Raw genomic sequence first — 26,892 nt, forward strand, 5'->3', positions numbered from 1 at the left:
AAAAATCCTCCACTGTTACATCATCTTGCAAATAATGCTAAAGAGCTGCATAAAGACGACATTTTTCCCATATCGGTCAGAATTTATGAACTATCCTCTAATATAGTGTTTCTCAACCAGTGGTACTCATATCGCCAGTGGTACTTGAGAGGACCCCTAGACCCTCCCTCCCACCTGGCAGCAATGCAATGCAACGAACAGTGGTAGGAAGCTTGGTTCAGTGGACAGAGCTCCAGTGTGAGCTTTTTGCATGTTCAAAAAAGCCCAATCTACCCTGAGCCTCTTACCAGTGTTAAGAACATAAGAACAGCCCCACTGGATCAGGCCATAGGCCCATCTAGTCCAGCTTCCTGTATCTCACAGCAGCCCACCAAATGCCCCAAGGAGCACACCTGACAACAAGAGACCTGCATCCTGGTGCCCGCCCTTGCATCTGACATAGCCAATTTCTAAAATCAGGAGGTTGCACATACACATCATGGCTTGTAACCCGTAATGGATTTCTCCTCCAGAAACGTGTCCAATCCCCTTTTAAAGGCATCCAGGCCAGATGCTGTCACCACATCCTGTGGCAAGTTCAACAGACCAACCACACACTGAGTAAAGAAATATTTTCTTTTGTCTTTCCTAACTCTCCCAACACTCAATTTTAGTGGATGTCCCCTGGTTCTGGTGTTATGTGAGAGTGTAAAGAGCATCTCCCTATCCACTCTGTCCATCCCCTGCATAATTTTGTATGTCTCAATCATGTCCCCCCTCAGGCGTCTCTTTTCTAGGCTGAAGAGGCCCAAACGCCATAGCCTTTCCTCATAAGGAAGGTGCCCCAGCCCAGCAATCTTATTAGTCGCTCTCTTTTGCACCTTTTCCATTTCCACTATATCCTTTTTGAGATGGGTAGACCACAACTGAACACAATACTCCAGGTGTGGCCTTACCATCGATTTGTACAACAGCATTATAATATTAGCTGTTTTGGTCTCAACACCTTTTCTAATGATCCCAAGCATAGAATTGGCCTTCTTTACTGCCACCGCACATTAGGTCGACACTTTCATTAACTTCGTCCACCACCACCCCAAGATCTCCCCCCTGATCTGTCACAGACAGCTCAGAACCCAATAGCCTATATGTGAAGTTTTGAATTTTTGCCCCAATGTGCATGACTATTTACATTGAAATGCATTTTGCTGCCCATTCTGCAGGTTTGGAGAGATCCTTCTGGAGCTCCTCACAATCATGTCTGGTCTTCACCACTCAGAAAAGTTTGGTGTCATCTGCAAACTTTGCCACCTCGCTGCTCACCCATCTCCAGGTCATTTATGAAGAGGTTGAAAAGCACCGGCCCCAGGATAGATCCTTGGGGCACACCGCTTTTCACCTCTCTTCATTGTGAAAATTGCCCATTGACACCCACTCTGTTTCCTGGTCTTCAACCAGGTCTCAATCCAGGAGAGAACCTGCCCTCTAGTTTCCTGACTGTGGAGTTTTTTCAGTAGCCTTTGGTGAGGGACCGTGTCGAACGCCTTCTGAAAGTCCAGATACATAATGCCCATGGGTTCTCCCGCGTCCACATGACTGTTGACCTTTTCAAAGAATTCTAATAGTTTTGTGAGGTAAGACTTACCCTTACAGACGCCATGCTGATTCTCCCTCAGCAAGGCTTGTTGGTCTATGTGTTTTGGGATTCTATCTTCGATGAGGCATTCCACCATCGTACCCATCTTACGTATAGATGTTAGGCTGACTGGCCTATAGTTTCCCTTTCCCTTTTTAAAGATCAGCATGAATTTGCTATCCTCCAATCCTCTGGCACCGTGGCTGTTTTGCAAGTTGCATAGTTTAGACAAAAGATCAGCAACTTCATTCTTCAATTCCTTAATAACTCTAGGGTGGATGCCATGAGGGTCTGGTGACTTATTGATCTTTAATTTATCAATTAAATGTATTCCTCAATGTGGAATTAAATATATTCCTCAATACATTCCTCAATGTATTCCAAATATATCAATTAAATGTATTCCTCAATGTCTGAAACATCTTCTCTTTTAACCTCTGACTTAATTCCTTGGTCGTCGTTGTGTTGTTGTGTCTGACCTGCCAATCCAGTAGTAACTTTTGCATCACACACTGCTTCACTGCTTCACCAGTTACATCTGGTGGTACTTCCAATAGGTGGACCATGATAAGGGGTACATTGAGAAATGCTGCTCTAGTATCAATCTTGTATATATTGTCAAAACAGATTATATAAACCAAATACCCCCAATCTGTCCCATAAAATTTAGCAATTATGAAGAATTACAGACGAAAGATACTCCAAAATGCAGCAAGGTTATATGAACTTGAATGTTTCATGAACATTCAACATAGTATTATAAATTATAATACAGGTGAATTTTGATTAGTGACTTTCCAATCAGCAACAGACCACATACATGATGGTCTGTCGTTGATCCTGCACTTTTCCAGCCCAAAGCATCCGGAGTGAGGGAAGCATAGCCTTGCCTCCCCTTAGCAATAGCTGTTTCGTCCAATGAATAGCTGTTTTGTCCAAAAAGATGCAACTTCCAGATTACTGAAGGAAACTGGAAGAAATGTTTTTATGCTTCATAAGGCATTCTGAGGATCAGGAAAGCCCCTGGAGCTTCCCTGAGCCTTGGAATGCCTTATAAAGCTTAAAAACATCACTTCCCATTTCCCTCCGGAAACCAGAAGTTGCATTTTTCGGCCAAAACGGTCATTCTGAGCCTGACAGAGGTCATGGGCAGACGCATGTAGACTACTGTAATGCACTCTACATGGGGTTGCCTTTGAAGATGGTTTGGAAGCTGCAATTAGTACAGAATGCAGTGACCTGGGCAGTGTTTTGACTGTTGGGAGCACTGCTTCCGCAACTACACTGGCTGCCCATTCATTTTGTCCCAAGGTGTAGTATTGACCTTTAAACCTCTTCATAGTTTGTCCAGGCCTTCTTCTTTTCATTCCAGCCTTCCCTCTTAGGTCATCTGAAGGGGTTCTCTTTCAAGGGCCGCCTCTGTCCAAAGTTGGAGGGATGGCAGCACAGGGGTGAACCTTCTTTGTAGAAGCACTACAATTATTGAATTTCTTTCCAGGGGAATTAAGAACTACTCCCTCCCTTGTGACTTTTTGGCAAGCGCTCAAAACATACCTGTTTGTACCTCTGTAACAGTGCTGTGGTCTGACTGCTTCATTCTGGACCAAATTGTTACTCCCTCCTACTGGCTCTACAGGGTGTTTTTGGGTTTTGTACCATTTTAATAACTTTACATTTTATTACAGAGCTTTATAAGCTGCCCTGGGCATTTGCTTCAGCATGAGAAAGGCGGGATAGAATTTTTTCACATAATTATGGGGATATAAAAATTTCAAATAATTTTTCAAAAAATTATCAAATAATTTTCAAATCTGAATTATTCAAATTCAAATTATTTCATATTATTTCATTTCATTTTATTTCAGTAAGGGGACATATTGAGCAATCTGTTGGAGGTCTGTAATCATAAAAAGGTTAAGAACCCCAGATGCAGAGCTTTTCTGCTTCTTTCCAACAGTTTCTTATTGCACTTATTTTACCACTGATTTACCACAAGCCACCATTTATGCAATCAGGTTTGCATTAATTGGGGGGGGGGTTATCCTGCTTCCAGAAGCTTGCTGTGTGATCCTCACAGCAATAATCAAATTCATTACAATCTTAAGCTAACACTGCGTATTCGCAACAGGGACCAAATGTATACACCTGTGGGTCAATCAAAAATGGGTTTAATATTTTAAACAATATATGGATGCCTGCAATACCTTTGATATATCATATACACTAAAGGTATTGCTGGCATTATGCATTCCGCTATCTGATTTTGTAGGCTCCCTCTTTCCAGTACCATGTGATCACCATATGTGTGTAATATAAAAGGCTCCTGACCATATCACTATCATTTCAACGCTCCTGAATACATTCACTGTCCTAAATACCACCTAGCAGCATCTGTGTTTTAATCCTAATAGATTGTAATACTAAAACAATGAGCAAAGCACAGCTACAACCAGAAACTATTGAGCCAACTCTTATCTACTGTCTAGAGCAGGGGTGTCCAAACATTTTGGCAGGAGGGCCACATCATCTCTCTGACACTGTGTCGGGGGCTGGGGAAAAAATAATTAATTTACATCTAAAATTTGAATACATTTACATAAATGAATATATTAGAGATAGAACTTATATGAATGAATGAAGGTCTTGCAATAGCTCAAGGCCTATAAAACACCTTGCACAAAGCAAGGCCAGCTTTTCCTTTGCTGCCGCTGCTGCATCACAGATGTGAAACAGCAAGCAGTGGAGGGAGCCCTCGTCCCACAGCTCATGTGAGAGGTCAAACAGTTGGCCATCACACCGAGAGCAGTTGCATCAGGCCAGCGTGGGCTCAAGCAAGTCTCCAGAGGACCAGAGTCTCATTGGAGACTGGGGGGTTCCCTGAGGGCTGGATTGGGAGTCCTCGAGGGCCGCAAGTGGCCCCAGAGCCGGGGTTTGGTCACCCCTGGTCTAGAAAATTCAGCAGCCAGGCAGAGCCCTGGGACTCTGGGCAGTGACTGATGTTTTTGTTTATGTTGTGTTGTCTTTGTACATTCCTGTCTTGTTCTGTTCTTTCTCTGTATTTTATGCCAATAAAGGTTTTACTGAACTGAACTGAAAATTCAGCAGAGCCTGCCCACACATGTGCCTTGTGTTAGTGGCACATGCATGCAAGGCCTGCACAGTGGCAGAAGCGTAGATGAAATGAGTGATGTGTTGCTATGCCTCTCTGGGCTAGGTGGACCTGCTTGTGGTGTCAGCCAGTGGTTCCTCCCTCCTTTCTCCCCCAGTGCCTCCCAGCATTCGCTTCCAGGTAGGTTTACATTGTGCCCTTCATAAGCCAGGATTCTTTATTTCAGAACTGGTCTGGCCAAGACCAAGGGTAAAGCAATTGCCCACTCACCAAGCCTAGCCCCAGAGAAAGCAAGCAAGCAACTGACTTGCTTGCTTAGGATACAGTAGGATCCTGCAGCTGCAGAATTGCTTGGTGTCTATCTCTCACAGCAAGAGCAATTTCAGCCAGCAAGAGGGGTATAGTTGGGCGGAGGGAGAGGAAGAGATTAGTCTGCATTTCATACTAACGCCACTGGGAATTAGTAGGGCAGCGACAATGTTAGGGAGTCTGCAAGTGAGGTTGATATTTTAGGGCAAGCATAGATACCATCCTAATAATTTCATTGTGCATGTTCTGGTCCTCCCTGAGAGAAATTGTCTTCCCAGTCTGCACCTGCACAAGCAAAAGTGGACACATCAGTGTCAGTAACAGCAGCAGTAACTGAAGTCTATGCCCAAGTCAAGATAGCTTTTAATGCTGCTGTTGCTGCTGCTTTCATAAACATCCCTGACATAACAGCTGATGAAGGATTCTTGGTCCTTGGGGAGCTAGACAAGGATGATTACTGGAGGCCTAGCAACCAGGATAGTCTCTTCCCCTGTACCAAACAGTGCTAGCCCACAGTAAATACCTGTGATGAAGTACAGGGTACAGTCTGTCTCCTGTTCAACCAGTCTGACACTTTCATACAGCCATTGGGGTGGTGACTCATAGTAAAAAGTAGTGCATGGGGTTTTAACTCTAAGAGCTTTCTATTTGTCATCTCTTAAGATCTGATGACAAGATTGTCTCAATCTAAATGTCTCAATCGAACGTTCTCAAGCTAAAAACCTGCTTTTTCCACCAGGCTTTTAATAAACTTATCTGTAATCCACCTGGGATCTTGAGAGTGGGATGTCAGTTTAAAAATAGACATGTAGGACCACATTCAGATTGCAAATTCAGAGTTCAGAGCATCCTACAAGGTATTCCTCTCACTTTTTCAGAAGCCAAATCTGAGTCACTCCTTTATGTTATAACCTACCCTTAGTTTAGTATTTTGGCAAGATAAAGTTGCAATGGAATGTGAGCCCCAAAAAGGTAGCAAAATCCTAGACACAAACCTATCCTGGAAATGCATCTTTTGAACAGTACAATCTCCTGCTTGTTCAAGATTATGAGAATAGCTTGGAACACACCAAAACGGTAACAGAAGATTACAAAGCTATTATGTGAACTCATTGTCAGGGAATAGAATTGCAGACAATATCTCAGGTCCAAACCATCTCTTGTGACATGTTATATTATGCCCATGCACAATGGAAAGAAGCAGACCCTCTGGCCTCCTGTTTGAGACTTGCAACCCCCCCCCCCCACCTTGGCAGATAGTTTTGATTGGAAGAGAGGGTTAGAAGCCAGAAAGGGACATCCCTGGAAAAAGAACCCCTCTTGCACAAGACAGTACTCATGCAAGAGAGATTGATCGACACTAGTCCCATAGATTTTAATGAGGCAATTTCAAGCCAGTATACTTAACCATGGGCTCTAACAATCTGAACACAATGGAATATGCTAACACTTTTGAGATAAATACCATACTGTGAGCCATTCCATCCTACTCCAACATTACTATAAGCACTGGTTGCAAATTAATGAATTTTACTCATATACTCAATTTTACTCATTCATTAATATAAAATTAATGAATTTTACTCATATACTCTTTAGGTTATACTTGTACACCCATGAGACAAAAAGTATAGTTACAGATTTTTATAATAACTCAGCATAAGTAGGCACACTTCAAATTTTAATAAATTTGATTTTTTGTTTACTCATTAAAAAAACTGCCAAGGGCTGCACACCCTGAACAATTTCATTGTCAACTATAACAGCAAGGGAACAGGTGAGGTAACTAAAAACACTCTCAAATCAAGCATCTAGGGTAAGCAGGGTTCTACATTATTGCTCACCACAATAAGGAAGATGAGCAAACCCTATTCCACCTAACTGTGAAATTGACAGACAAAATTCAACTGTAGTTCACTAGTTCCATCTTACCAGGCACCCGTAAATTTAAGGGAAACCCAAAATGCTGGGCAACAGTACAGCATGTGGCTGGCTAATGCAGAGTTCCCACTAATCTCAGTATTTTGGGAAGCCCATCAGAAGATAGCTGCAAGGTGAATTTTGATAAAAGCCATTTCACAACTTAATGTGGTCAAGTTTCAATATTTCACTTGTGTGTTTTAAGTCACTACCGAACCACAACACTCAGATTTATGTTGGGTAAACACTGTGCTAATTAGAAACATAAGATTATATTTAAATATTCAACACTTATTGAAACAGGATCCTAGTGTAGCAATAACTCAACATTAATCAAGTGTAATGTATTCACCTAATATTGAGGTAATCTAGTAAACTGCTTCTATGTTATTAAAAATAGAATCTGACACTGCCATATGTGGATTTTGCCCCTCTTACGCATTCTACATAGAAATGGAATATGTTTCTCTCTCCCCCCCCCATCCCCTTGCTTTGCTGCACTTCTGGTGAGTTCAGTTTAGCTTCCTCTTATTTTCAGCTGTTAAGGTACTCTCATTAAATTATAAATCTCACACAGTTCAAAGAAAAACTGTGCTTTAACAGTGAGACTGCAAAAGGAATTCAGGACAAAAAACTGCAAGTATCATTGCACAGAACACTCTGTATATGTAGTAACCATGTTTCCTTGACGCTGAGTGACAGTTCTGCAGTGCTTACTAGAGTCACGAAATTTCCTGTTAGCTCGCATTGTGTGCTGGTGTGTGTTGTCGAACCCACTGAATGAAAATATTTTTTCTGTGTCATCAAAAAATCCTCCTCCAAAAGAAAACTCTTGGAAAGGACGTCTTGGCCTGCGGTGAGTCTGCTGATGGTCTTGGAAGTGATTTTCAAAGTGTTTCTTTGATTGCGCATTGAGATTTTTGCCAAAGTATTCAAAGTCTTTAAAGAAGTCATCAAAATTAAAGTTAAATGACTGCTGGAAAGGGTTTCCATTGCTTCTTTGTCCTTCAGCATGCCCAAACTGGTCATATTCTTGACGTTTGTTTTCATCCGACAGAGTTTCGTAGGCTGTAAGATATCCAACAATTCAGTCAAACTACTTGAGTCAAACCTTGAGTCTCTGCTAGATACTTCCTCCCATCCAGTATTCAGAATCCCCAACTAATAAAACTAAATTCCATGGCAACTAGGTATATCAGAAAAAGGTTAACTTGGAAAAGCTGGTGAGGACAGAGACAAGGATCAAGCACTTCCACGTTCATTTTCTGTTACACTTAAGAATACATTTTTCCAGGACAATTTATGCTTGCCAGTTCAATGTAGTTTTCTTTGAAAGGGAACTATAGCCAAGGTCAATGCATACATAACAGTTTCCATCATTAATGGAAGACAGATGTATCTTTTTACTACCTAGAGCACAAAATTCAGGGCTATGTCCAGCTTTGATCCCCAACAGAATCCAGCTCAAAGTACATAAGATCTCTGATATAATTCACAAAAGTATTTTTACACAAAAAGAATTCCAGAATCTAGCCCCGTCACTGTCCTCACAAAATATAAGTAAGCAGCATCCCAACAGTGCAAAACTTAACAGGATTCTATTTACCTTCTGCAATTTCCCGGAATTTTGCTTCTGCTCCAGGACTTTTATTTTTATCTGGATGATATTTCATTGCTAGTTTGTGAAATGCCTTCTTGATCTGGCGATCAGAAGCATTTTTGGGAACACCTAAGATGTCATAATAACTCTCTGTAGCCAGTATGAGTTCCATTATCATTAAAATACAAAGTGCAAATATGAAGACCGACTGTGTAGTAGCCATTATTACACCTCCTGGAAGGAAAAAAAACAACGTAAGAGTGAGTCTTTTGCCACAAAAAAAGTCTCATTGTCTTATTTCCTTAATGCTACACACATCCCAACCATGCAGTTGAATAGAAGAAAGAACTGGAATGGATGGAGTAAAGGAAAATTAGCGAATATGGCTCAAATGCATTTTCTTTCTACCCACAATCAAGTTTTCTTGTATTTTAAGCAGTGGTTCTCAAACTTTTTACCACCAGCACCCACTTTTTAGAATGACAATCCGTTGGGACCCACTGAAGTGATGTCATTAAACTGGAAGTGATGCAATGACCGGAAGTGACATCACTGATTTAGGCTTCAACCCTAAGATGCAATCAGCCAAAAGTCCCATTATAAAACACGCTCCTGCTGTTATTTTGCATAACTCGGAATTTGAACATTCCAGCTTGGAAGTCAAGGCAGAATGCAAACTGGGATCCTTCTCTAACCACACAGCCCTCTTCACTTTCCAGCATCCCATCTTCCCACCTATGGCAAAGCACCATACCCCTCTCCCACTGGGCACCCACCCTGCCCTGCAGTTCTATATTTTCAATGTTGGTTTTGAGTTAGTTACTACATGACCCGCCTAATGGGCCCCAATCCACAGTTTGAGAAACTCTGATTTAGAGACATTATATACAATGTGCACACAGGCACAAACCACATAAGCACAAACCCATACTTACCTAGACTGCAATCACGGAAAAGGAATGAAAAAACATCTTAAAAGCTAGTAAATCATCTCATGGTCATCTGATGTTTCTTGGCTACTACTCACATTTTTTTATACCACCCTTCTTCCAAGGAGTTCAGGGTGATGTACATAGTTCCTCCCACCCTTCTGTCCTCACAACAACCCTGTGAGGTAGGAGAGGCTGAGAGTGTGACTGGCCCAAAATTACACAGGAAGCTTCAAGGCTGAGTGAGGATTTGAACCTAGATCTTCAGGGTCTAAGTCCAACTCCCAATGCCATCCTGGCTCTCTTCATGTATGTCAGAGTCTGAGTACATGAAGCTATTTTACAAGAGGTATCAGACACTTTGTTTTGAACTGCTCCCAAAATCAAATTAATAAAAAAGGTTTCAAGTATGTTACCTGCACTCCACAACTCCCTCTACCACTTGTCTGGTTAAATTTCAATAATGGTACCTTATAGATAGAGGTGGGAGAAAACAGTTTTATTTTTTCACAGATTTTGATGTTTTCCAAAGTTAGAAGTGCAGAAAGCAGTGTTGTGTTATTCAAAACTTACATTATAATTATAATCGCTTTAGAAGTGTACTAGATAGGTGATATAGGTGGTATAGCATCAGCAGATGTAGCCAGTCATTATTGATGCATCCCACATTAAATAATAAATAAAAACCAAATAAAATTGGTTTTCATATATGGGTGTTATTTTTACAAAAATGAGAAGTGCAGAAATCTGTATTACATGTTTTTATTCTGTTATCGCAGTTTTCTTCCACCTCCAGAAAACAGTCACCCCTCTTGTAAATAGCTGTGTCTAATCCAAAGGGAACGGCTAAAAGAGATCAACAAATTTTTCATTACAGGCATGTATGAATTTGCACATCAACATTCCAGAAAGGCCACCAACTTTGTCTGCAGTCAAGTCTGAAGGCAGGAGTCAGTCATTCAAGGTCTGAATTTGTTTCAGTTGTACAATCACACAGTTTCCTAAGTTCTTAGGGGGCAGCATTTCTCACCACTCTTAAGAAAAGGTTCTCAGATATGGTTTTTAGAAATTTCAGAGAAATTAACATCTGATGCAACATCTGATGCACTCAAAAAGAATGTCGTTTTAAAGCATAAATACAATATAAAAACTTGTAGTTACAAATAAAGCTAAAGATCATCACTGTTTCTGAAACCTTAACTTCAACAAAATTCTTCAGAAATCATCAAGTGACTATTACTATGTCTTTTAAAACTAAAAGCATGTCTTTTACTGCATGCTTTTAATCTGCTGCTATGTATTTTATTTTGTTTTAATTGTTTTAACTGTTTTTTAATTGTTTTTTATTTTTAATGTTTATTTGTATCTTACCTTGTATTTTAAATTGATTGTTAGCCACTTTGGATGCCCTTCAGGAGAAAGGCGGAATACAAATCTAACAAACAATAAATAATTACAGTACATGCCTATTTTAATTTTTAGAAAACTAATTTCTTACATATTTCAAATGTAAGAACTTTATTTAGAAAGCAAAAGACTCAATGCAAGAGAAACTGAAGTTTAAACATTCAGAGCCCAATACTGAGCTTGGTGCGCCGACTCACCGCTGGCGCCCACTGTCACAAACATGCGTAAGGCACACTTGCGGGCCCTACTGCCACTTGAGTGATGGTGGTAGCCCAGTGCTGGCTCCCGACCTCCATCGTTGGATGGTTGCATGAACTACCGAGGAGCAGGGAGGTAAGCAAGGGTGTGGGGTGAGGCAGAGAGGAGGCGTTCCAGGGAAGGGGGAGGCGGGAAGGGGGTGTTTCAGGGAGGAAGGGAGAGGACAGGGTGACGTGCCGGGCGGAGGGAGCGGACATAGAGCAACCTCCGTATTGGGCTAGCCGCCCTACACAGAGGCTCTTGATTCACTGCCGACCTTTTGGTAGCCCCACTGCAGGGCTACTCAGTTTACCTGGGGGAAGGGGACAAAAGTAGACATTTCCAGCACCGCCGCAACCCCGTGACCTGGGCAGCTCAGGATAGACAACACCCACGAACAGTAAAGAACCATCTTAGAGCTATAACAAAAGAAAAGTCACAATATCCTACTTTTCCCCAGATAATTGGCTGTGCAGCAGCAGCTGTATTCATACCTGTGATAAACATACTATTAAAGCTAGGTCCTGCAGCAGCAGGAAAAGGACTGTTCAGAAAGGTAAACCACACCTATGCATGCTGTACACAATTGTTGATCTGCATACTTGTACAAGTTGTTCACACATAACAGACTGTATATATTGTGTTACAGGAGTTTCCAGACAGAATTCTATCATACTCTTGCCCAAAGGCAGTGGTTCCCAAACTTTTCTGGCCTGCAGCTCCCCTGATCCTTGTGGCCATTGGCCACAGCTCCCCGTTACCTCACCTCACCTCACCTACCCCCAAAATGAGGATAAAGGTGTTATAATTATACACTGGAAACAAAAAAACAGCTGCCAGCACTCTGAGGCTTCAATCCTAACCACACCTGAGTGTAAGCCATACTGAACACAACAGGACTTACTTCTGAGTAGAACTAGCTATGATTGTGCCTTTTGCCCTATAATAGCAGCCAACATGGGAAGTACCCCCCACCCCCAAAAGGAGGCAGGAGGAAAAAGGGGGATGGTTGAAAAGGAATAGGTATTTTTATTTTTTAATCAATTTTTGGAGACAAAGCTTGACTGATCAACAGCTGCATTTTTTTTTTTTGAAGGGGAAGGAAAAAGAAAGATGAAGATCCTTGGTTAAGCTGATACAGACCCCAAGTCTATGTAGGTCTACTCAGAAGTAAGTCCCATTTGAGTCAATGGGGCTTACTCCCAGGAAAGTGTGGACAGGATTGCAGCCACACAGAGCAAGATTACAACTCACCCCAAAGTAGATGGGCTTCACACACATACACCCCAACATCCAGATGCCACCCCTATCCCCTCCAGGCAAAACAAAGGAATGCAGGCTGTGGCATTTGGACATCCCCCCAAGAGCAGGCTGGGCTCCCTCCTTCCGAAGCGAAGGAAAGCGCTACGCTGCTCTCTCTAGATCACGCTTCCCTCCCAGTTTGAAGCCTGCCAGGAGCATGCCCTGTGCTGATGAGATGCAGTACCTCTGCAGCTATCCAGCCAGCCTTCACTTGTTTCACATGCCCTCCCCACCTCACACTGCCCCACCCACCTCATTCACAGCAGCAGAAAAGCAGCAAGTAGGGAGGCAGCATATGCAGCTGAGCCGAGCAGCTATGGCCACCTCTCTCCCCTGGGAGCTAGCCACGCCTCCCTAGGGAGCCCTGATGCACAGATTGAATAGCTCAACCCAAAGGGTATTCTTTCATCAAATAATCTTGCTATTCTCTCACTAACTGTCAGAGATAAGGAAACATCAGAAATAAGTATCCAAGTGTATGTACAGCTTTAAGCTTTCCTGCTTTAAGCAGCCATTTTTAAATGTCCTCTGAGGTGGAAGCAAGAGCTGTCTATGGAAATCAAGGAAAGAAAAATCAAGGGAGTTTGCTCCAATTCTAATCTCATTTCATATGAATAATTTGAAAAGTTATTTAAAGTTGGTTCTGTCACTGTCAATATAGTCTATAATCCCCACATTGCAGAAGCAAGCAGCTGGTGCCAAGAAAGAATGGCCTAAGAATGTAAGAACAGCCCCACTGGATCAGGTTACAGACCCATCTAATCCAACTTCTTGTATCTCTCAGTGGCCCACCAAATGCCCCAGGGAGCACACCTGATAACAAGAGACCTGCATCCTGGTGCCCTCCCCTGCATCTAGCGTTCTGACATAGCCGATTTCTAAAATCAGGAAGTTGCACATACACATCATGGCTGGACATACACCCATCATGATTGAACATACACCCAGGATGGACTTTTCCTCCAGAAATTTGTCCAATTCCCTTTTAAAGGCACTTAGGCCAGATGCCATCACCACATCCTGCAGTAAGGAGTTCTACAAACTAACTACATGCTCAGTAAAGAAATTTTTTTCTTTTGTCTGTCCTAACTCTCCCAACACTCAATTTTAGTGGATGTCCTCTGGCTCTGGTGTTGTGTGAGAGGGAAAAGGGCATCCCTTTATCCACTCTATCCACCCCCTGCATAATTTTGTATGTCTCAATCATATCCCCCCATGCACCTTTTTTCTAAACTGATGAGCCCCAAACACTGTAGTCTTTCCTCATAAGGGAGGTGCCCGATCCCAGTAATCATTTTAGATGCTCTCTTTTGCACCTTTTCCATTTCCACTATATCCTTTTTGAGATGCAGTGACCAGAACTGGACACAATACTCTAAGTGTGGTCTTACCATCAATTTGTACAATGATGTTGATGCCCTGAGCCAAGAGCTCTCACTAAACTCTAAACAAAGTAATGCCATTTTAACATCAGTTCTGACTCTGGTCCTAAAATGCTTGTAAGCCTAAAATGCTTATTAGCAAGAAACTGTGAGACACCCCTGAACCAGTGCCTGGTTCTCTAGTGACCTAGTCCTCAAAGACCAGACAGAGCTGGTCTGCGTTATCTTGCCAAAGCAACAACTAACAGGAGGGGTAAAGGCAGGGTTTGAGTGTGGCAAGGATGGAATTTTACAGGACCCTTTGTCTATGCTTGTCTATGGGCAGGAGGTCTGGTCTAGAGCCTCCGTTTGCCTGAAGATAACATCTGCAGGTCGCCAGTTCGAGACCATGAGACCTTGAAGCAGCTGACAAACTGAGCCGAGTTATTCCATCTGCTCTTTGGTGTTAGCGAAGAAGTGTCTTGGCTGCCCTCCATGTGAGAGATGAAGGAGTTGCTTGTCAGCTTGCGTGGAAGGAAATCGGAGGCCAGAATGTGATACCAGATCAAAAAGATCCATCTGAAATGTTGTAGTTCTTGAAAGATAGAACCTTTCTTTGATTGTAAAAATCCCTATGGGGATTTAGAACAGCCTGCCCATGTAAACCGCATTGAATAAAGTCTGAAGAGAAATCTGACGACCAAGAAAGGCGGTATATAAATACATGTATTATTAATTATTATTATTATTATTTTTATTATTATTATGTTTGAAATTATAAAGCTAGCTGCATCTAGCTACACTTGCGCATGACCTGAGGCAACGGGCCTCCGTGCTGCCTTGCTTTGGTACCAGCAATAAACAAGCTGTTTTCTGCTATACCTTCCCTCCGAGTGTCAAATTGGGATGTAGCACTCTGGGTCATGAACCTCATGCTGCCTTTAGGCTAGTCAAAGGCAACAGTTATAATATTAGCTGTTTTCTCAATACCTTTTCTAATGATCCCAAGCATAGAATTGGTCTTTGCCACCACCACACATTGGGTCAACACTTTCATTGAGCTGTCCACCAGTACCCCAAGATCTCTCTCCTGATCTGTCACAGACAGTTCAGAACCCATTAGCCATTGTGAAGTTTTTTTGCCATTGTGAAGTTTTGATGGCTTTGCAACAGACAACACTGCATGAGTGGTGGAGCATACAATAAAGTGGAGCATACAATGCTGCAGCACAGACCACCAATATTAACAATCAGCGCCATTAGTGTACGCAGCCTTTACATAGGGATAAGATAGACCCCCTGCCCCAAGGAGTTTATGTTCTAGACCAGGGGTGTCCAAACCCTGGCTCAGGGGCCATTTGCGGACCCGGGATCCCCACTCTGGCTCATGTGAAGCCCCCAGTCTCCAGTGAGCCTCTGGCCCTCCAGAGATTTGCTGGAGCCTACGCTGGCCCAATGCAACTACTCACAGAATGAGGGCTGACTGTTCAACCTCTTGTGTGAGCTGTGGGCTCCCTCCGCTGCTTGCTGTTTCATGTCTGTGAAGCAGCAGTGGAAAAATAAGTACATAAGAACAGCCCTGCTGGATCAGGTCATAGGCCCATCTAGAGCAGCTTCCTGTATCTCACAGTGGCCCACCAAATGCCTCAGAGAGCACACAAGACAACAAGAGACCTGCATTCTGGTGCCTTCCCTTGCATCTGGCATTCTGATGTGCCCCATTTCTAAAATCAGGAGGTTGCACACACCCATTATGGCTTGTTACCTGTAATAGATTTTTCCTCCAGAAACTTGTCCAATTCCCTTTTAAAGGCATCTAGGCCAGATGCCATCACCACATGCTGTGGCAAGGAGTTCCACAGATAAACTACATGCTGAGTAAAGAAATATTCTCTTTTGTCTGTACTAAAGGAAAGGTTGGCCTTGCTTTGCGCAAGGTGTTTTATAGGTTTTTGTGAGACCTTCATTTCTTAAGTTTCATCTCTAGTATATTCATTCATGTAAATTTATGTAAACTTTAAATGTAAATTAATTCTTTTTCCTGGCTTCCAACACAGTGTCAGAGAGATGTGGCCCTCCTACCAAAAAGTTTGGACACTCCTGTTCTGGACAGATACAAGGGAAACATAAGAAGCAGAACACAAGCAGATGTAAACAGGGAAAACATGCAATTGTTTCAGTTACACATAAATAAGCTTAATTACAGAACAGAAAGGGACTAAGATATGATGTCAAATATTTCATAAAAAAGACCAAGATCGGTTTGGAATTTCAGTTATACACCTCCAAGGTTGCAGTAAAAATCAGTCTAGTCACACTGCCGCTCAGGCCCACCCCCACCCATGCTCAACTGCACACAAAATCCTTGTACTCCATGACTTCCATGCATACATGTGTTTTTCAATAAACATACATTTTTCCAAAATTTAACACATATTTAAAATATATTTTAAAGAAGCAAGCTCCCTTGGTACCAAAAGGGTGAGGGAAAGGGGAACCAAGTGGATCATTAAACCCTTAAAATTTTCTTATTTAAGCAGAAAATTATAATGACAGAAGTTTTAGGCATGCTCACACAAGCGTTCCACTGCGTTCCACAGACATTTTGCTCCCTAGCGAGTGCATTTACAACTGCAGCCTTAGTAACACGTCACACAACCACACTACCCCCATGTGCTTCTATTGCCTCTACATGTCACACTAGTACATCCCACTGCACTTTCATATGTGAAATGTTTGAACACTACCAGATCGACTCTATTAGCAGGACCCGACATTCTGAGATAGACATGATGCCACAGGCAATGAATAGAAGACTAGCAGGTGTTATGATTTTGACATTTTTGTCTATAGGGCTAAATCCCTCTACTCAAAAGATCTCTGGGCTGTGAAAGGCTGTGCCCAAAACAGTGATCACCTCTGCCTGCCACTCACAGCTCACCAGGACAGCAGAAAGGATTAGGTCCACAAGTCCCAACATCTACCACTGCAGCACAGAGACAAGAAACACAGGTGGACAAATGAATTCAGGCAGCTGAACAGAGCACTTGTCACAGGCCAACCACACCCTCCCAGAGAGTGTGCAGGGCCAGGGGAAGAGTGCCGGCCACTAAGAGTGCCACTGTGTGGGAGCAGCCACATCGCCACAAGGCTGCTCCTGCTCCTCTCCTCCTGGCAGCGCAGCAAGGCGACAGTCGCAAAAATCAACACAGCTGCTTCTCATCGCAATTCGCCCTCTCCCTGCAGACCGTCCCGCTCGATGCGGAACCTGCGCTGGCTGCTCACCTGCGCGTCCTTCACCCCTGCAGGGCTGGCCTCGCTCCCCCCAGGCAGGGCAGGGCAGTCGGGAGGACGAGGCTCGCTGGCACCAGTCCTCGCCGCTGCACCGGCTAAGAGGGCAGCTGCTCGCATCACAGCCACTCCCGCACCTGTCCGGCACCCTGGCGACGACAGGCCCAGCACGGCCGCCTTCCCCGCAGCCCAGCCAGGGAGGCGGGTCGAACGAGCAGGCAGACGCCGTGGCTTCCATTCTGTCCGGTAGGGCCGCGGAGGCCCAGCCCGGAAAGAGGGCGGCTCCCTCAAGGCAGCCTCACCGCCCGAGCGCGCAGCGCTCTTCTGTCTGCGGGCATCGATCAGCTGCAGTCGGCGAAGGAGGGAGGCGGCCCTTCCCTTCCCTCACCTGCGCTCTCCCCGCGGGCGGCACACGCGGCCCTTCCTCCCGCGGGCAGCAGCCGGGCTCCGGAGGTCAGGGGCGGCCGAACAGAACGAGGCCCCTCCGCCCCAGCTGTCGCCTCGCAGGACCTGGAGGCTGCAGCCACGGAGCGCCTGGCAGGCAGGCTGGGGCCGCTTCGGCACAGCGCAGGAGGGGCGCGCGGCCCCGGAGTCCTTCGGAGGCGCCTGCGCCCGCCTCCCCCCGCCCCCGGGACGGCAAGACAAGCGGCCGGCGGGGGGCCGCAACAGACCGCCCGGAGAAGGCGGGGAGTCGAGAGCGCAGGAAGCCGCGTCTTCGGCCGCCGGGTCGCACGAGGGCTCGTCGCGGCCGACGCCACCGCCTGAGGCGCCGAGACGGCGGCCGGACCAGCTCCGCGAGCGCGCCCGAAGGCTCCGCACCCCGCGTCACCAGGGGCTTTGCGAGGAGCGTCCGACCTCCCCGATGAGCGTTCCGGGATGCCACTCACCGCCAGTGCCCCCGTGCCCCGCCGCCGCGCTCGGCCCTCTCCTGAGAAGAACGCTCAGGGCCGCCTCGTACACGAAGCGCTCTCCCATTGGCCGCCCACGTCACGCGCCCGGCCCGGCGGAGCACGCGGAGGGCTCTTGTCGCCCGGGCGAGTGACGGCGCCACGCCCCTTCGGCCTGGGCGGGGCCACTTCCTGGAAGCGGAAGTGCATATGCTGCGCCAGAGGCTGGCGGGCGAGCGCGGGCGGTGGCGCCCCGGGGGAGCCTCTTCCGATGCCTCGGTACTGCGCGGCCACCTGCTGCAGGAACCGGGCGGGGCAGAGCGCGCGAGACCAGCGCAGGCTCAGCTTCTACCCGTGAGTGCCGCGGCGGGGACGCCCGGGGGGCTTGAGCCCCGCGGCCGGCACTAGGCGCGTCAGCCCGGGAGCAGGTCCGACGCGCGCGCGCGGGCGGGGCGGGGCGGGGCGGGGCGGGGCCAGCACCGGCAGCAGGCCTGGGCCGCGGGCTGAGCTCCGCTCTGGGGCCGAACGTGTGTGTGTCACGTATACGCACGCACGTATATGCAGTACGTGTTCGCATGTGTGTATGTATTCAGGTATCTGTGTGTGTGTGTATATATGTATCCCATATACGTGTGTGCATATATACCACAAGCCATACACACACGCACGCACACGCACTGTATGTGTCATTGGAAAGATCATTTAATGCAGAATGTAGTGAAACAAACTGCACCAGATCATCCGCATTCTGTCACAAGTTGTGGCCCACCAAGCAGAAAACGAAAGCACAGCAGGCTTGTGCAACAAGTGGATTCACTTAACTCAGAACTGACCCCTGAGATGGATGGTTCTGCGAACCAGTGAGGTGTTGTGACACAGCACAGAACCTACAGGGTCTGGTTTCTGTGCGTCATAACACAGTCAGCCCTGCTAACAGGGTAAAGAGAAACTTCTTCATGTGTTGCTCTTGCATTCAGCAGGGGGAGAATTGTCTACTGCAGCACAATGTCTCCAACCAATATGGGGCACAGTTTTAAATTTATTTACTTTATTAATTACATTTGATTTGATGGGGGGGGCTATAAAATCTTTGACCTGGTTAGCAAATGCCTCAGCTGCACCATTGAATCGGGGTTTCCTTCCAGGCAACTGTGCTTAGGGATGTGCAGTGCCACCCTTTCTGTGTTTACTCAGAGGAAAACCTCATTGCAGTGGAGCTTGATTCCAAGTAAGGGTTGCCGCCATAAGAAGAGGTGGCGAGTCAGTTAGGAACATTCACTCTCTTCACCTTCCTCATACAAAACCGAGATCCTTTTCCATATAGAAGGAACATGCAATCTTTCTTACACATCCAAGCACTATATGCAGCCACTGTCCCTATAGTGTGCTTGTGGCAACCACCTCTTGGGTTAGTATTCCACGAAGAAGGTGTCCGCCTTAGTGTGGTCCAGTAGGTGGTAAATTCTCTAGACCAGGGGTGCCCAAACCCCGGCCCTGGGGCCACGTGGCCCTCGAGGACTCCCAGTGCGGCCCTCGGAGAGCCCCCAGTCTCCAATGAGCCTCTGGCCCTCTGGAGATTTGTTGGAGCACGCACTGGCCAGACGCAACTGCTCTCAGCGTGAGGGTGACTGCTTGACCTCTTGCATGAGCTGTAGGATGAGGGCTCCCTCCACTGCTTGCTGTTTCACATCTGTGATGCAGCAGTGGCAGTGAAGGAAAGGTTGGTCTTGCTTTGTGCCAGGCCTTTTATAGGCCTTGAGCTATTGCAAGACCTTCATTCATTCATATAAGTTCATCTTTAATATATTCATTTATGTAAACTTATGTAAATTTATTCAAATTTTAAATGTAAATTAATTCTTTTTTTTACCTGGCCCTCCACACAGTGTCAGAGAGATGATGTGGCCTTCCTGCCAAAAACTTTGGATACCCCTGCTCTAGACAACCAGCAGCCAACTGTGAATGCGCATAAAGAGCTGCTTGAGTTTGTGGTTTCCTTCCCAAAGAGTAAATGGGTTTTTTCAGACTCCACCTGCAGTCCCTCACCATTTCAACTACTAAACTGGGACTGGGGATGCCAGAGAAACATAAGATTGTGACTCCCCTCTCCTTGCCTGGTCATTAAAAGAGAGGAGCAGCTTGATTCAGTGTGTTTGCTTTGTAGTAAGTTCCGTAGAGTCCAGTGGGTCTTACCTACTCACCCCCCCCACCAGCAAATGTGCATAAGATAGTAGTAATGTGCTCTTTTTATGAGCAACCCTAAGTGATTTATTTGCAAGAATTTTTTAATGGGGATTTGGCATAGATTTAGGCTGAAATCTTTTCTGGGGGTAAGCCCCACTGTATACAATGGGACGGGTTTCTGAGTAGACATGCATAAGATTGTATGTCTTGAATGGTGAAAGCCTGCTGCCAGAATGGTGAAAGCCTGTATGTCAGATGGTGAAAGCCTGCTGTGCTTTCGTTTTCTGCTTGGTGGGCCACAACTTTTGATAGAATGTGGATGTTCGGGTGCGGTTTGTTTCACTATTAGGCTGCAGTCCTATGCAGAGTGAGCTCCCCTGAGCATAGTGGGACTTCCTTCTGAGTAAACGTGCATAGGATGAATCACCTTAGCAGCAGAGCATTGGATTGACATGAAACGACTGAGATAAGCCAAGATCAGTAGGGATGAGGTTGCAGGAGTCGAGAGATATCAGAAGCATTAACTAGAGTCTTTGCAGAAGGGATGTAGAGGAACGGCCAGTTTTTTTTAAACATTGTGAAGGGGAAAAAAACAGGACTACAGACTACTGTAGATACTTAAGAATTAGTCAATCTCACAGCTAAGTCCAAGACAGCTTTTGAGCCAAAAATCATGGAATTTTCTATGACAGTAAGTTGGGGGGGGATTAAACTTAGGGGTCTGTGGAATTCTTTGAAAATGACATACCAGGAATTGTCCTGAGGCAGCAGTAAAAAGCCAAAAAGAAAAAAAAGAACCCATTTTACCTTTTTCTCCAAACAAGAAAGGAGATTAAGGTGCTTATGGAAGTTATAGGCTTTGTGAGGAGTACAGTGTTGCATTTCCATAGCAGCAACCCTCACACAGACTACAATTCCCATAAGCACTTTCATTTCTTTTCCTTTTTGGAGAAGAAGATAAAATAGCTACCTTATTCATTTACTTTCTGTTGCTGCCTCAGAACAATTACTGGTAAGTAAAATCATTCCTTTTTTCCCCACCCCCCTGGATCTGCTTCTCAGCGGGGTTCCATGCCCACCTTACCAAGCAACTGCTCTTAAAAGCTTTATTTACTGTATTGTCTCAAATATAAGTTGACCCCTGGTTCCAGGGTCAATTTTAAGGCATACATTTTTGACTTATACATGACTATACATGGTAACTATAGGTAATGAAGAAGGAAAGGAGACAAAAGTAAAGCTAAGGATTTGAGCTTGTTCCACAGGGTGGATGGTGATAGTTGATATGGAAAGTGTATGAGGAAGGCGGGATTTGAGGTGAAAGATAATAATTTCCATCTTAGACTTTTTTTGGCAGATGGTGAATTTAAACTTCAGTTTTGTTAGCTAAATCAAGAGTACAGTAATTAACTCCACTTGATACTTAAATTCTAACTTTGAGACACAAGTGAAATTACTTCCTCAGTATTTTAAATAAGAACCTGTGATGAACCAACCACATGAAAGAAATCTCTGCAAGCGTAAATTAGTTGGTTGCAAAATCCTACACAGTAAAGTGAAAATATGTTTCATTGAGTTTAGTAGTATACAGTGTTGCCCAGTAAGGGTGCTTAGACTATTGACTTAAGTTATGATCATGAGCTGTATTTTTTATGCAGAATCTTCCTGGCCAGTTTTCAGAATCTCCCAGAACGGGTGCCCAAACCCCGGCCCTGGGGCCACTTGCAGCCCCTGAGGCCTCTTAGTGCGGCCCTCAGGGAGCCTCCAGTCTCCAGTGAGCCTCTGGCCCTCTGGAGCTTCGTTGAGGGCGACTGTTTGACCTCTCACGTTAGCTGTGGGATGAGGGCTCCCTCCACTGCTTGTTGTTTCACATCTGTGATGCAGTAGCAGCAGCAAAGGAAAGGCCAGCCTTGCTTTGTGCAAGGCCTTTCATGGGCCTTGAGCTATTGCAAGACCTTCATTCATTCATATAATCTTTAATATATTCATTTATGTAAACTTGCGTAATTTTATTCAAATTTTAAATGTAAATTAATTCTTTCTCCCCCCCACACACAGTGTCAGAGAGACAATGTGGCCCTCCTGCCAAAAACTTTGGACACCCCTGTCCCAGAACAAGCGTTTTTCAGAAAACCTAACTGATCTTCATGCCCAGCAAGGCTAAAATGATGTAGGCAGTACTTCACCTAAAACATAACATATTGTTTTTGTTCAAATCTTTTGAAGCAGATTTCCTCTTCATGATAAGGAAAGATTAGAGAAATGGTTGCGAAATATGAGACGTGACACTTGGACTCCCAGTAAGCACCAGGTTCTTTGCAGTGACCATTTCACACCAGATTCTCTTGATGTCCGGTGGGGTATTCGATATTTGAAAACAACTGCTGTGCCAACTATTTTTTCATCTGATAACCAGGTAAATAGCAATCTAGAAATAAGTCATGTAATTGGCTTTTTGGACGAGGGAGAAGGATATTTGTTTGGAAGTGGGAGTATTTCCATTGGCTTTAGTGGGATCATGATAGAAGCCATTCCTGTTTTGTTCATTGTTTACAACTGAAACGGGGATTTGTGGTTTGCTGAAATAACTGTTACAGCTCAGCAACCTCTTCCTGAAGGTAAGCCACAATTTCACAGAGTCCCTGTGCACACCGTCACAAGCTAGGCAGTATCCTCTGCTTTCCTATCAATGCAAAACAGTGATACATTTTAAAAGAACTGTAAACACAGGAACGTACATACACAAGAACATAGCAACTGCAGTTTCTTCCTCGATCAGTGTCATACTTGGACAATTCCCCTAATTAAGATGCACACCAATTGGGATATTGTGTTCCCTATACAATTTAGCCTCTTTTTTACCATGCTCCTACCAACCATGGTAACTTAGGCTGGAAGATGGGGGAAGCAGTCATACCTGCTGTGGCCAGTCCTGATACTATGTTTTAGAACAGGACCCTAGTTAACAGCCCTAAATACTCTGGATTCAGCTTCCCTTAGGAAGTGACTCTCTCCATTGCAGCCTTTCTACCCACTAAGGCCAGCTGGAGAAACTGCTCAGAAATCCCAATCGGGAGATGCCAGATGGAAGCAGGAACTTTTCTGTTGCAGACTCTGAGGCCCCATTCCTTATGCCAGGGCAGTTGTGTAGCTGGGACAGCACTCCGTGGTGGGGGGTAGCAGTGCAATGACCACCAGGGTCCTGCATCCACCTCACTCACAGCTGAGCCTTGGAAGCAGGTATCACTGCCCCAGTTCCCCCTCTGAATTGCGAGCTATGCTCTGGTCACATCTGGAGGGTGTTCTGAGGCTTCTGGAAGGCCTTAAAAGACCTTCTGAGGCCTGGAAAGGTTGTGTGTGGCCTCCCCAGGCCTCAGAACACCCTCCAGATGTGACCAGAGCATAGCTCCAGAGCACCCCTCCAGAGTTGCCTTCAGAAGGGGACAGATAAGGGGGAGGCTCAGGTGAAGGAGCAGCCATGGAAGCACTCCTTCCAGCTGTGCTGTTTATGCCAATGAGCATGCAGAAACATTTTTATTCAAAAACTTTTTCAAAAATTGTGTTTAGTTTGATATGGCTTATGTGTTATTTAACATTTGTTATTTTTTCAACGTGTATTCTTTACTAATGGCTGTCATGATGTAAATCATGTTTTCACAAGAAGGGTCTTGCAACAAAATGTTCTTGCAATTAACAGCCACAGAAAGGAGTGTTTTGTTTGCCTTTATTCACTGAACATATAAGATAAAGCTGCTATGTGCCCTGCCTTTTTGTATATGTTTTTTGTTCATTTTTGTCCTGCCATTTTTGTTCTCTTCAATATTTTTTTCTCATTTTTCAAGTCTCCCCCTTCCCTGCTTTTTGTTTTTTCAATTTTTCTTTTGTATCTATCTCTTGTCCTTTTTTCCAGTCTTTAACCCCATGTTTGTTTGCATGTTCCCATCCAACCCTCCCCCCAACTTTCCTTTACTGTTTTTGTTTCAATCTTTTCAGATTAAGCATGCTCTGGATCAAAGTAATAGGTTGCTGGGGCTTGGTAGAAGCCTTTTCTTTCTCTTTTCCCCCCAACTCTTTTACAGATTGTTATGAGTCACACTGGACTCCTTATTTCAGAGTAAACATGCCCAGGATCAGTCTATGAGTAGAGGTGTTGGCTTCCAGTGAGTAACAGCATTACGTCTCACTGAACATAATGGGCTTGTTTCTGAGAAAAATAAATAACACCATTTTCAAACACCTCTAGCTATCAGCCTGCAGAAGCTTGGTTTGAGCCTTCTGACAAAACCTCTTGCCCCTTTTGTCCTCCCTCTCATACAGTCTGTCCCACCCCCTCCCACTTTGTTTACAGATGGGATGGGGACATCAGGGAAGTGTTTAAAGAGAAATCCAACACACACACCCCAGCAGCAGTCCCATTTTTTCCCATGGAGCTGCACCTGACACATGTATCAAAAAGACTCATGACTCAAGTCTTTCTGAGGCGTGAAACTGCTCTGGACGACTCAGAAAGTTCACCTGTTAGGACTCGTTTTTGAGTCAAGTCATGGGGAGTCATGGAACTCTTGAGGCAAGCTGTGCTGGATTTGCCCGTCTCTGACACTCACTCACTCTGCAGTATTTTCAATTGGCTTGGCTCAGGTCACTTGCTCCTCTTCCTTCCCCTCAAACAGATGGTGCTACTAACTGTGAAAAATAAACTGTCTTTTCCTGCCTGTTCCTGCCCAATTTTCAGCAGGAAACAACTGTACGAAGTTGTTTTGCCTCTCTAGGATTCATTAAACCCCAACGTTCTATAGGCAAAATGGGTTTTTTTGCCTTAGGAAGAATGTAGGTATGTCTTTGAGAAAGTTGTAAAAACTGTACACTTCTAAGGAATAATCTACATTCAGGTACGTTCCTCTGGTCTGTGGGTGGAACTGTTTTAACTAGAGATCAGCTCTAAATCTAGAATTCAGCTCATAAAAATAGCTAGTGAAGAGGAATGCTTAAAAATTATTTACTAAACAAGTTAATCAAAACCTACAAGTTAAACAAAACCTAGAGAATAAGCTGACATTTATCTCCCACCTTTCTTTCACTGTGGAACTCAAGGCAGTATACAAGGTTCCCAGGCAGTCACCCATTCGGGCAGTTGCATGACTTAGGCATTCTTAGCTTCAGCAAGGTGGCTGTATCATGAGTTTTTAGACCATGTCCTGGGACATTCTGCTGGAATTCCACACAGCTGGTAATGTATTTATGCCATTGTAGGATTAGGTGTACCTGTACTATGTGTTTTATTGTGTCTTGTCAATAAAATGAAATGTGGTTCTTCTTTAGGGAAGAGGACTTCCTCAGAAAAAAGCACAAGAGAAAAGAATAGAAGATGGCCAAGAAAAGAACACATGTGCAACAGCTACGTTTCTTACACCTTGTTCACCAAAGAGAAATATCATAATTGAAGAAACTCTCTACAGAAAAGCACATTATACAATTTTAAACAAGTCTCCAGAAAATAAAGAGCTACTTCAGAGTACAGTCAAAACTGAAAATGATGCTACAGATCTGGAGAACTCCATTAGACAGAACTTGGAGCGAACAAGCTCTGCGATAGCAGAACAGGATGGTTCTGCATGTAATTCCAGCTCCTCAGAAAACCATAGCTTTAACCACCCTGGGGAAACCCTCTTCAGTAGTACAACCACCTTTTTGCAACCTTCAGGTCATGAGCTTCATTCATGTCTTGAGTCTCTCTCAGATTCTAAAGTCACGGTTTTGCAGGCTACAGATCTTGAACACCTGGAGTCATCTCTAGAATATAATACAACTGTGCCAATTAATGATTTTCCACCTGATCAACTGAACTCAGACAGTGCAGGCTGTTCTGTGGAAGTACAACAAACTGATGAAAACTCAGTGTTGCTCCAATCTGTGACACGAGCTTTAGAACAGTTTAATGGACATGAGTCTGTCATCACCATTATAGTTCCTTCTGGGGGTTCAGAAGACCCCTTCTTGTTAGAAGGCTCATTCATAACAGTAGAGCAGGAACTGCTTGACATAGAAACTGAAAAATCAGCATGTATCACCACTTATGGTGGCAGTGAAGTGCTACAAACTGAACATTCATACTGTAGGCAAGACATAGACAGGGAACAACTCTGGCAAAAGATTACAAAACTTAATGCTAAAATAGCACTTTTAGAAGTTCAAGAAAGAAAAACTTTAAGCAGACTCAAATCTTTAGAACCTCTTATTGCTAAACTGAAACAGGAGAATCTGCTTTCTGAAGAAAAACTCAAGATTGTAGAAAACTGTTTCACAACATTTGAAGTTACTATGATACAATAAAGTGTTAATTGCAGCTGACTGCTTCATTTGTACTTTTCAGATGATTTCATTACTTTTATAAGCATTTTTAATTACAGTACAGGCGTGCCCCCATATCCATGGGGGTTCCATTCCAGAACCCCTGCAATTAAGTGAAACCGTGGATACGGGCTCTCTCCTCTCTCTAGAGCTGAGGGGAGCTCTGCTCCCCTTCCGGAGAGTCCTCTGAGCCTGACAGTAAAAAAAAAAAGCTACTTTCGATTTCTCCATGAAACTGGAAGTGGTGTTCTTAATGCCTTGTAAGGCATTTTAAAAGTTGCTTCCAGTTTCACAAAGGCACCGGGCGTGTGAGCCCAACAGAGGCTGCGGACAAATCTCTGCAGGCTCTGCTGGGCTCAGAGGCCCTTCTGGTAGAGAACTCCCCTTGCCTCC

The 26,892-nt window shown here is 44.5% G+C and overlaps 2 protein-coding genes across 6 annotated transcripts; one reads left to right on the forward strand and one right to left on the reverse strand.

Annotated features, from left to right (window-relative positions):
- Positions 1-6,697: 6,697 nt before the first annotated feature.
- DNAJB9 (DnaJ heat shock protein family (Hsp40) member B9) lies at positions 6,698-18,118 on the reverse strand. 2 transcript variants are annotated; one of them, XM_066634040.1, is made up of 3 exons: positions 17,968-18,118; positions 8,560-8,787; positions 6,698-8,021 (listed from the first exon to the last, which is right to left on the reverse strand). In XM_066634040.1, exons 1-3 carry the CDS (start codon positions 18,053-18,055, stop codon positions 7,597-7,599), a joined length of 741 nt encoding a protein of 246 aa, XP_066490137.1. In that variant the 5' UTR covers positions 18,056-18,118; the 3' UTR covers positions 6,698-7,596. The 2 variants fall into 2 exon arrangements, with proteins under 2 accessions (XP_066490137.1, XP_066490138.1); XM_066634041.1 differs by lacking the exon at positions 17,968-18,118 and adding an exon at positions 17,469-17,806.
- A 78-nt stretch (positions 18,119-18,196) lies between these two features.
- On the forward strand, positions 18,197-26,481 carry THAP5 (THAP domain containing 5). Of its 4 annotated transcripts, none has more exons than XM_066634224.1 (3): positions 18,197-18,321; positions 22,381-22,567; positions 25,471-26,481. In XM_066634224.1, exons 1-3 carry the CDS (start codon positions 18,239-18,241, stop codon positions 26,479-26,481), a joined length of 1,281 nt encoding a protein of 426 aa, XP_066490321.1. In that variant the 5' UTR covers positions 18,197-18,238. The 4 variants fall into 4 exon arrangements, with proteins under 4 accessions (XP_066490321.1, XP_066490322.1, XP_066490323.1 ...); XM_066634225.1 differs by having other exon boundaries at positions 18,197-18,246; positions 22,378-22,567; XM_066634226.1 differs by having other exon boundaries at positions 18,197-18,246.
- Positions 26,482-26,892: the final 411 nt, after the last annotated feature.

Source organism: Tiliqua scincoides, chromosome 7 (genome assembly GCF_035046505.1).
Source record: "Tiliqua scincoides isolate rTilSci1 chromosome 7, rTilSci1.hap2, whole genome shotgun sequence".
Lineage (NCBI taxonomy): Eukaryota > Metazoa > Chordata > Lepidosauria > Squamata > Scincidae > Tiliqua > Tiliqua scincoides.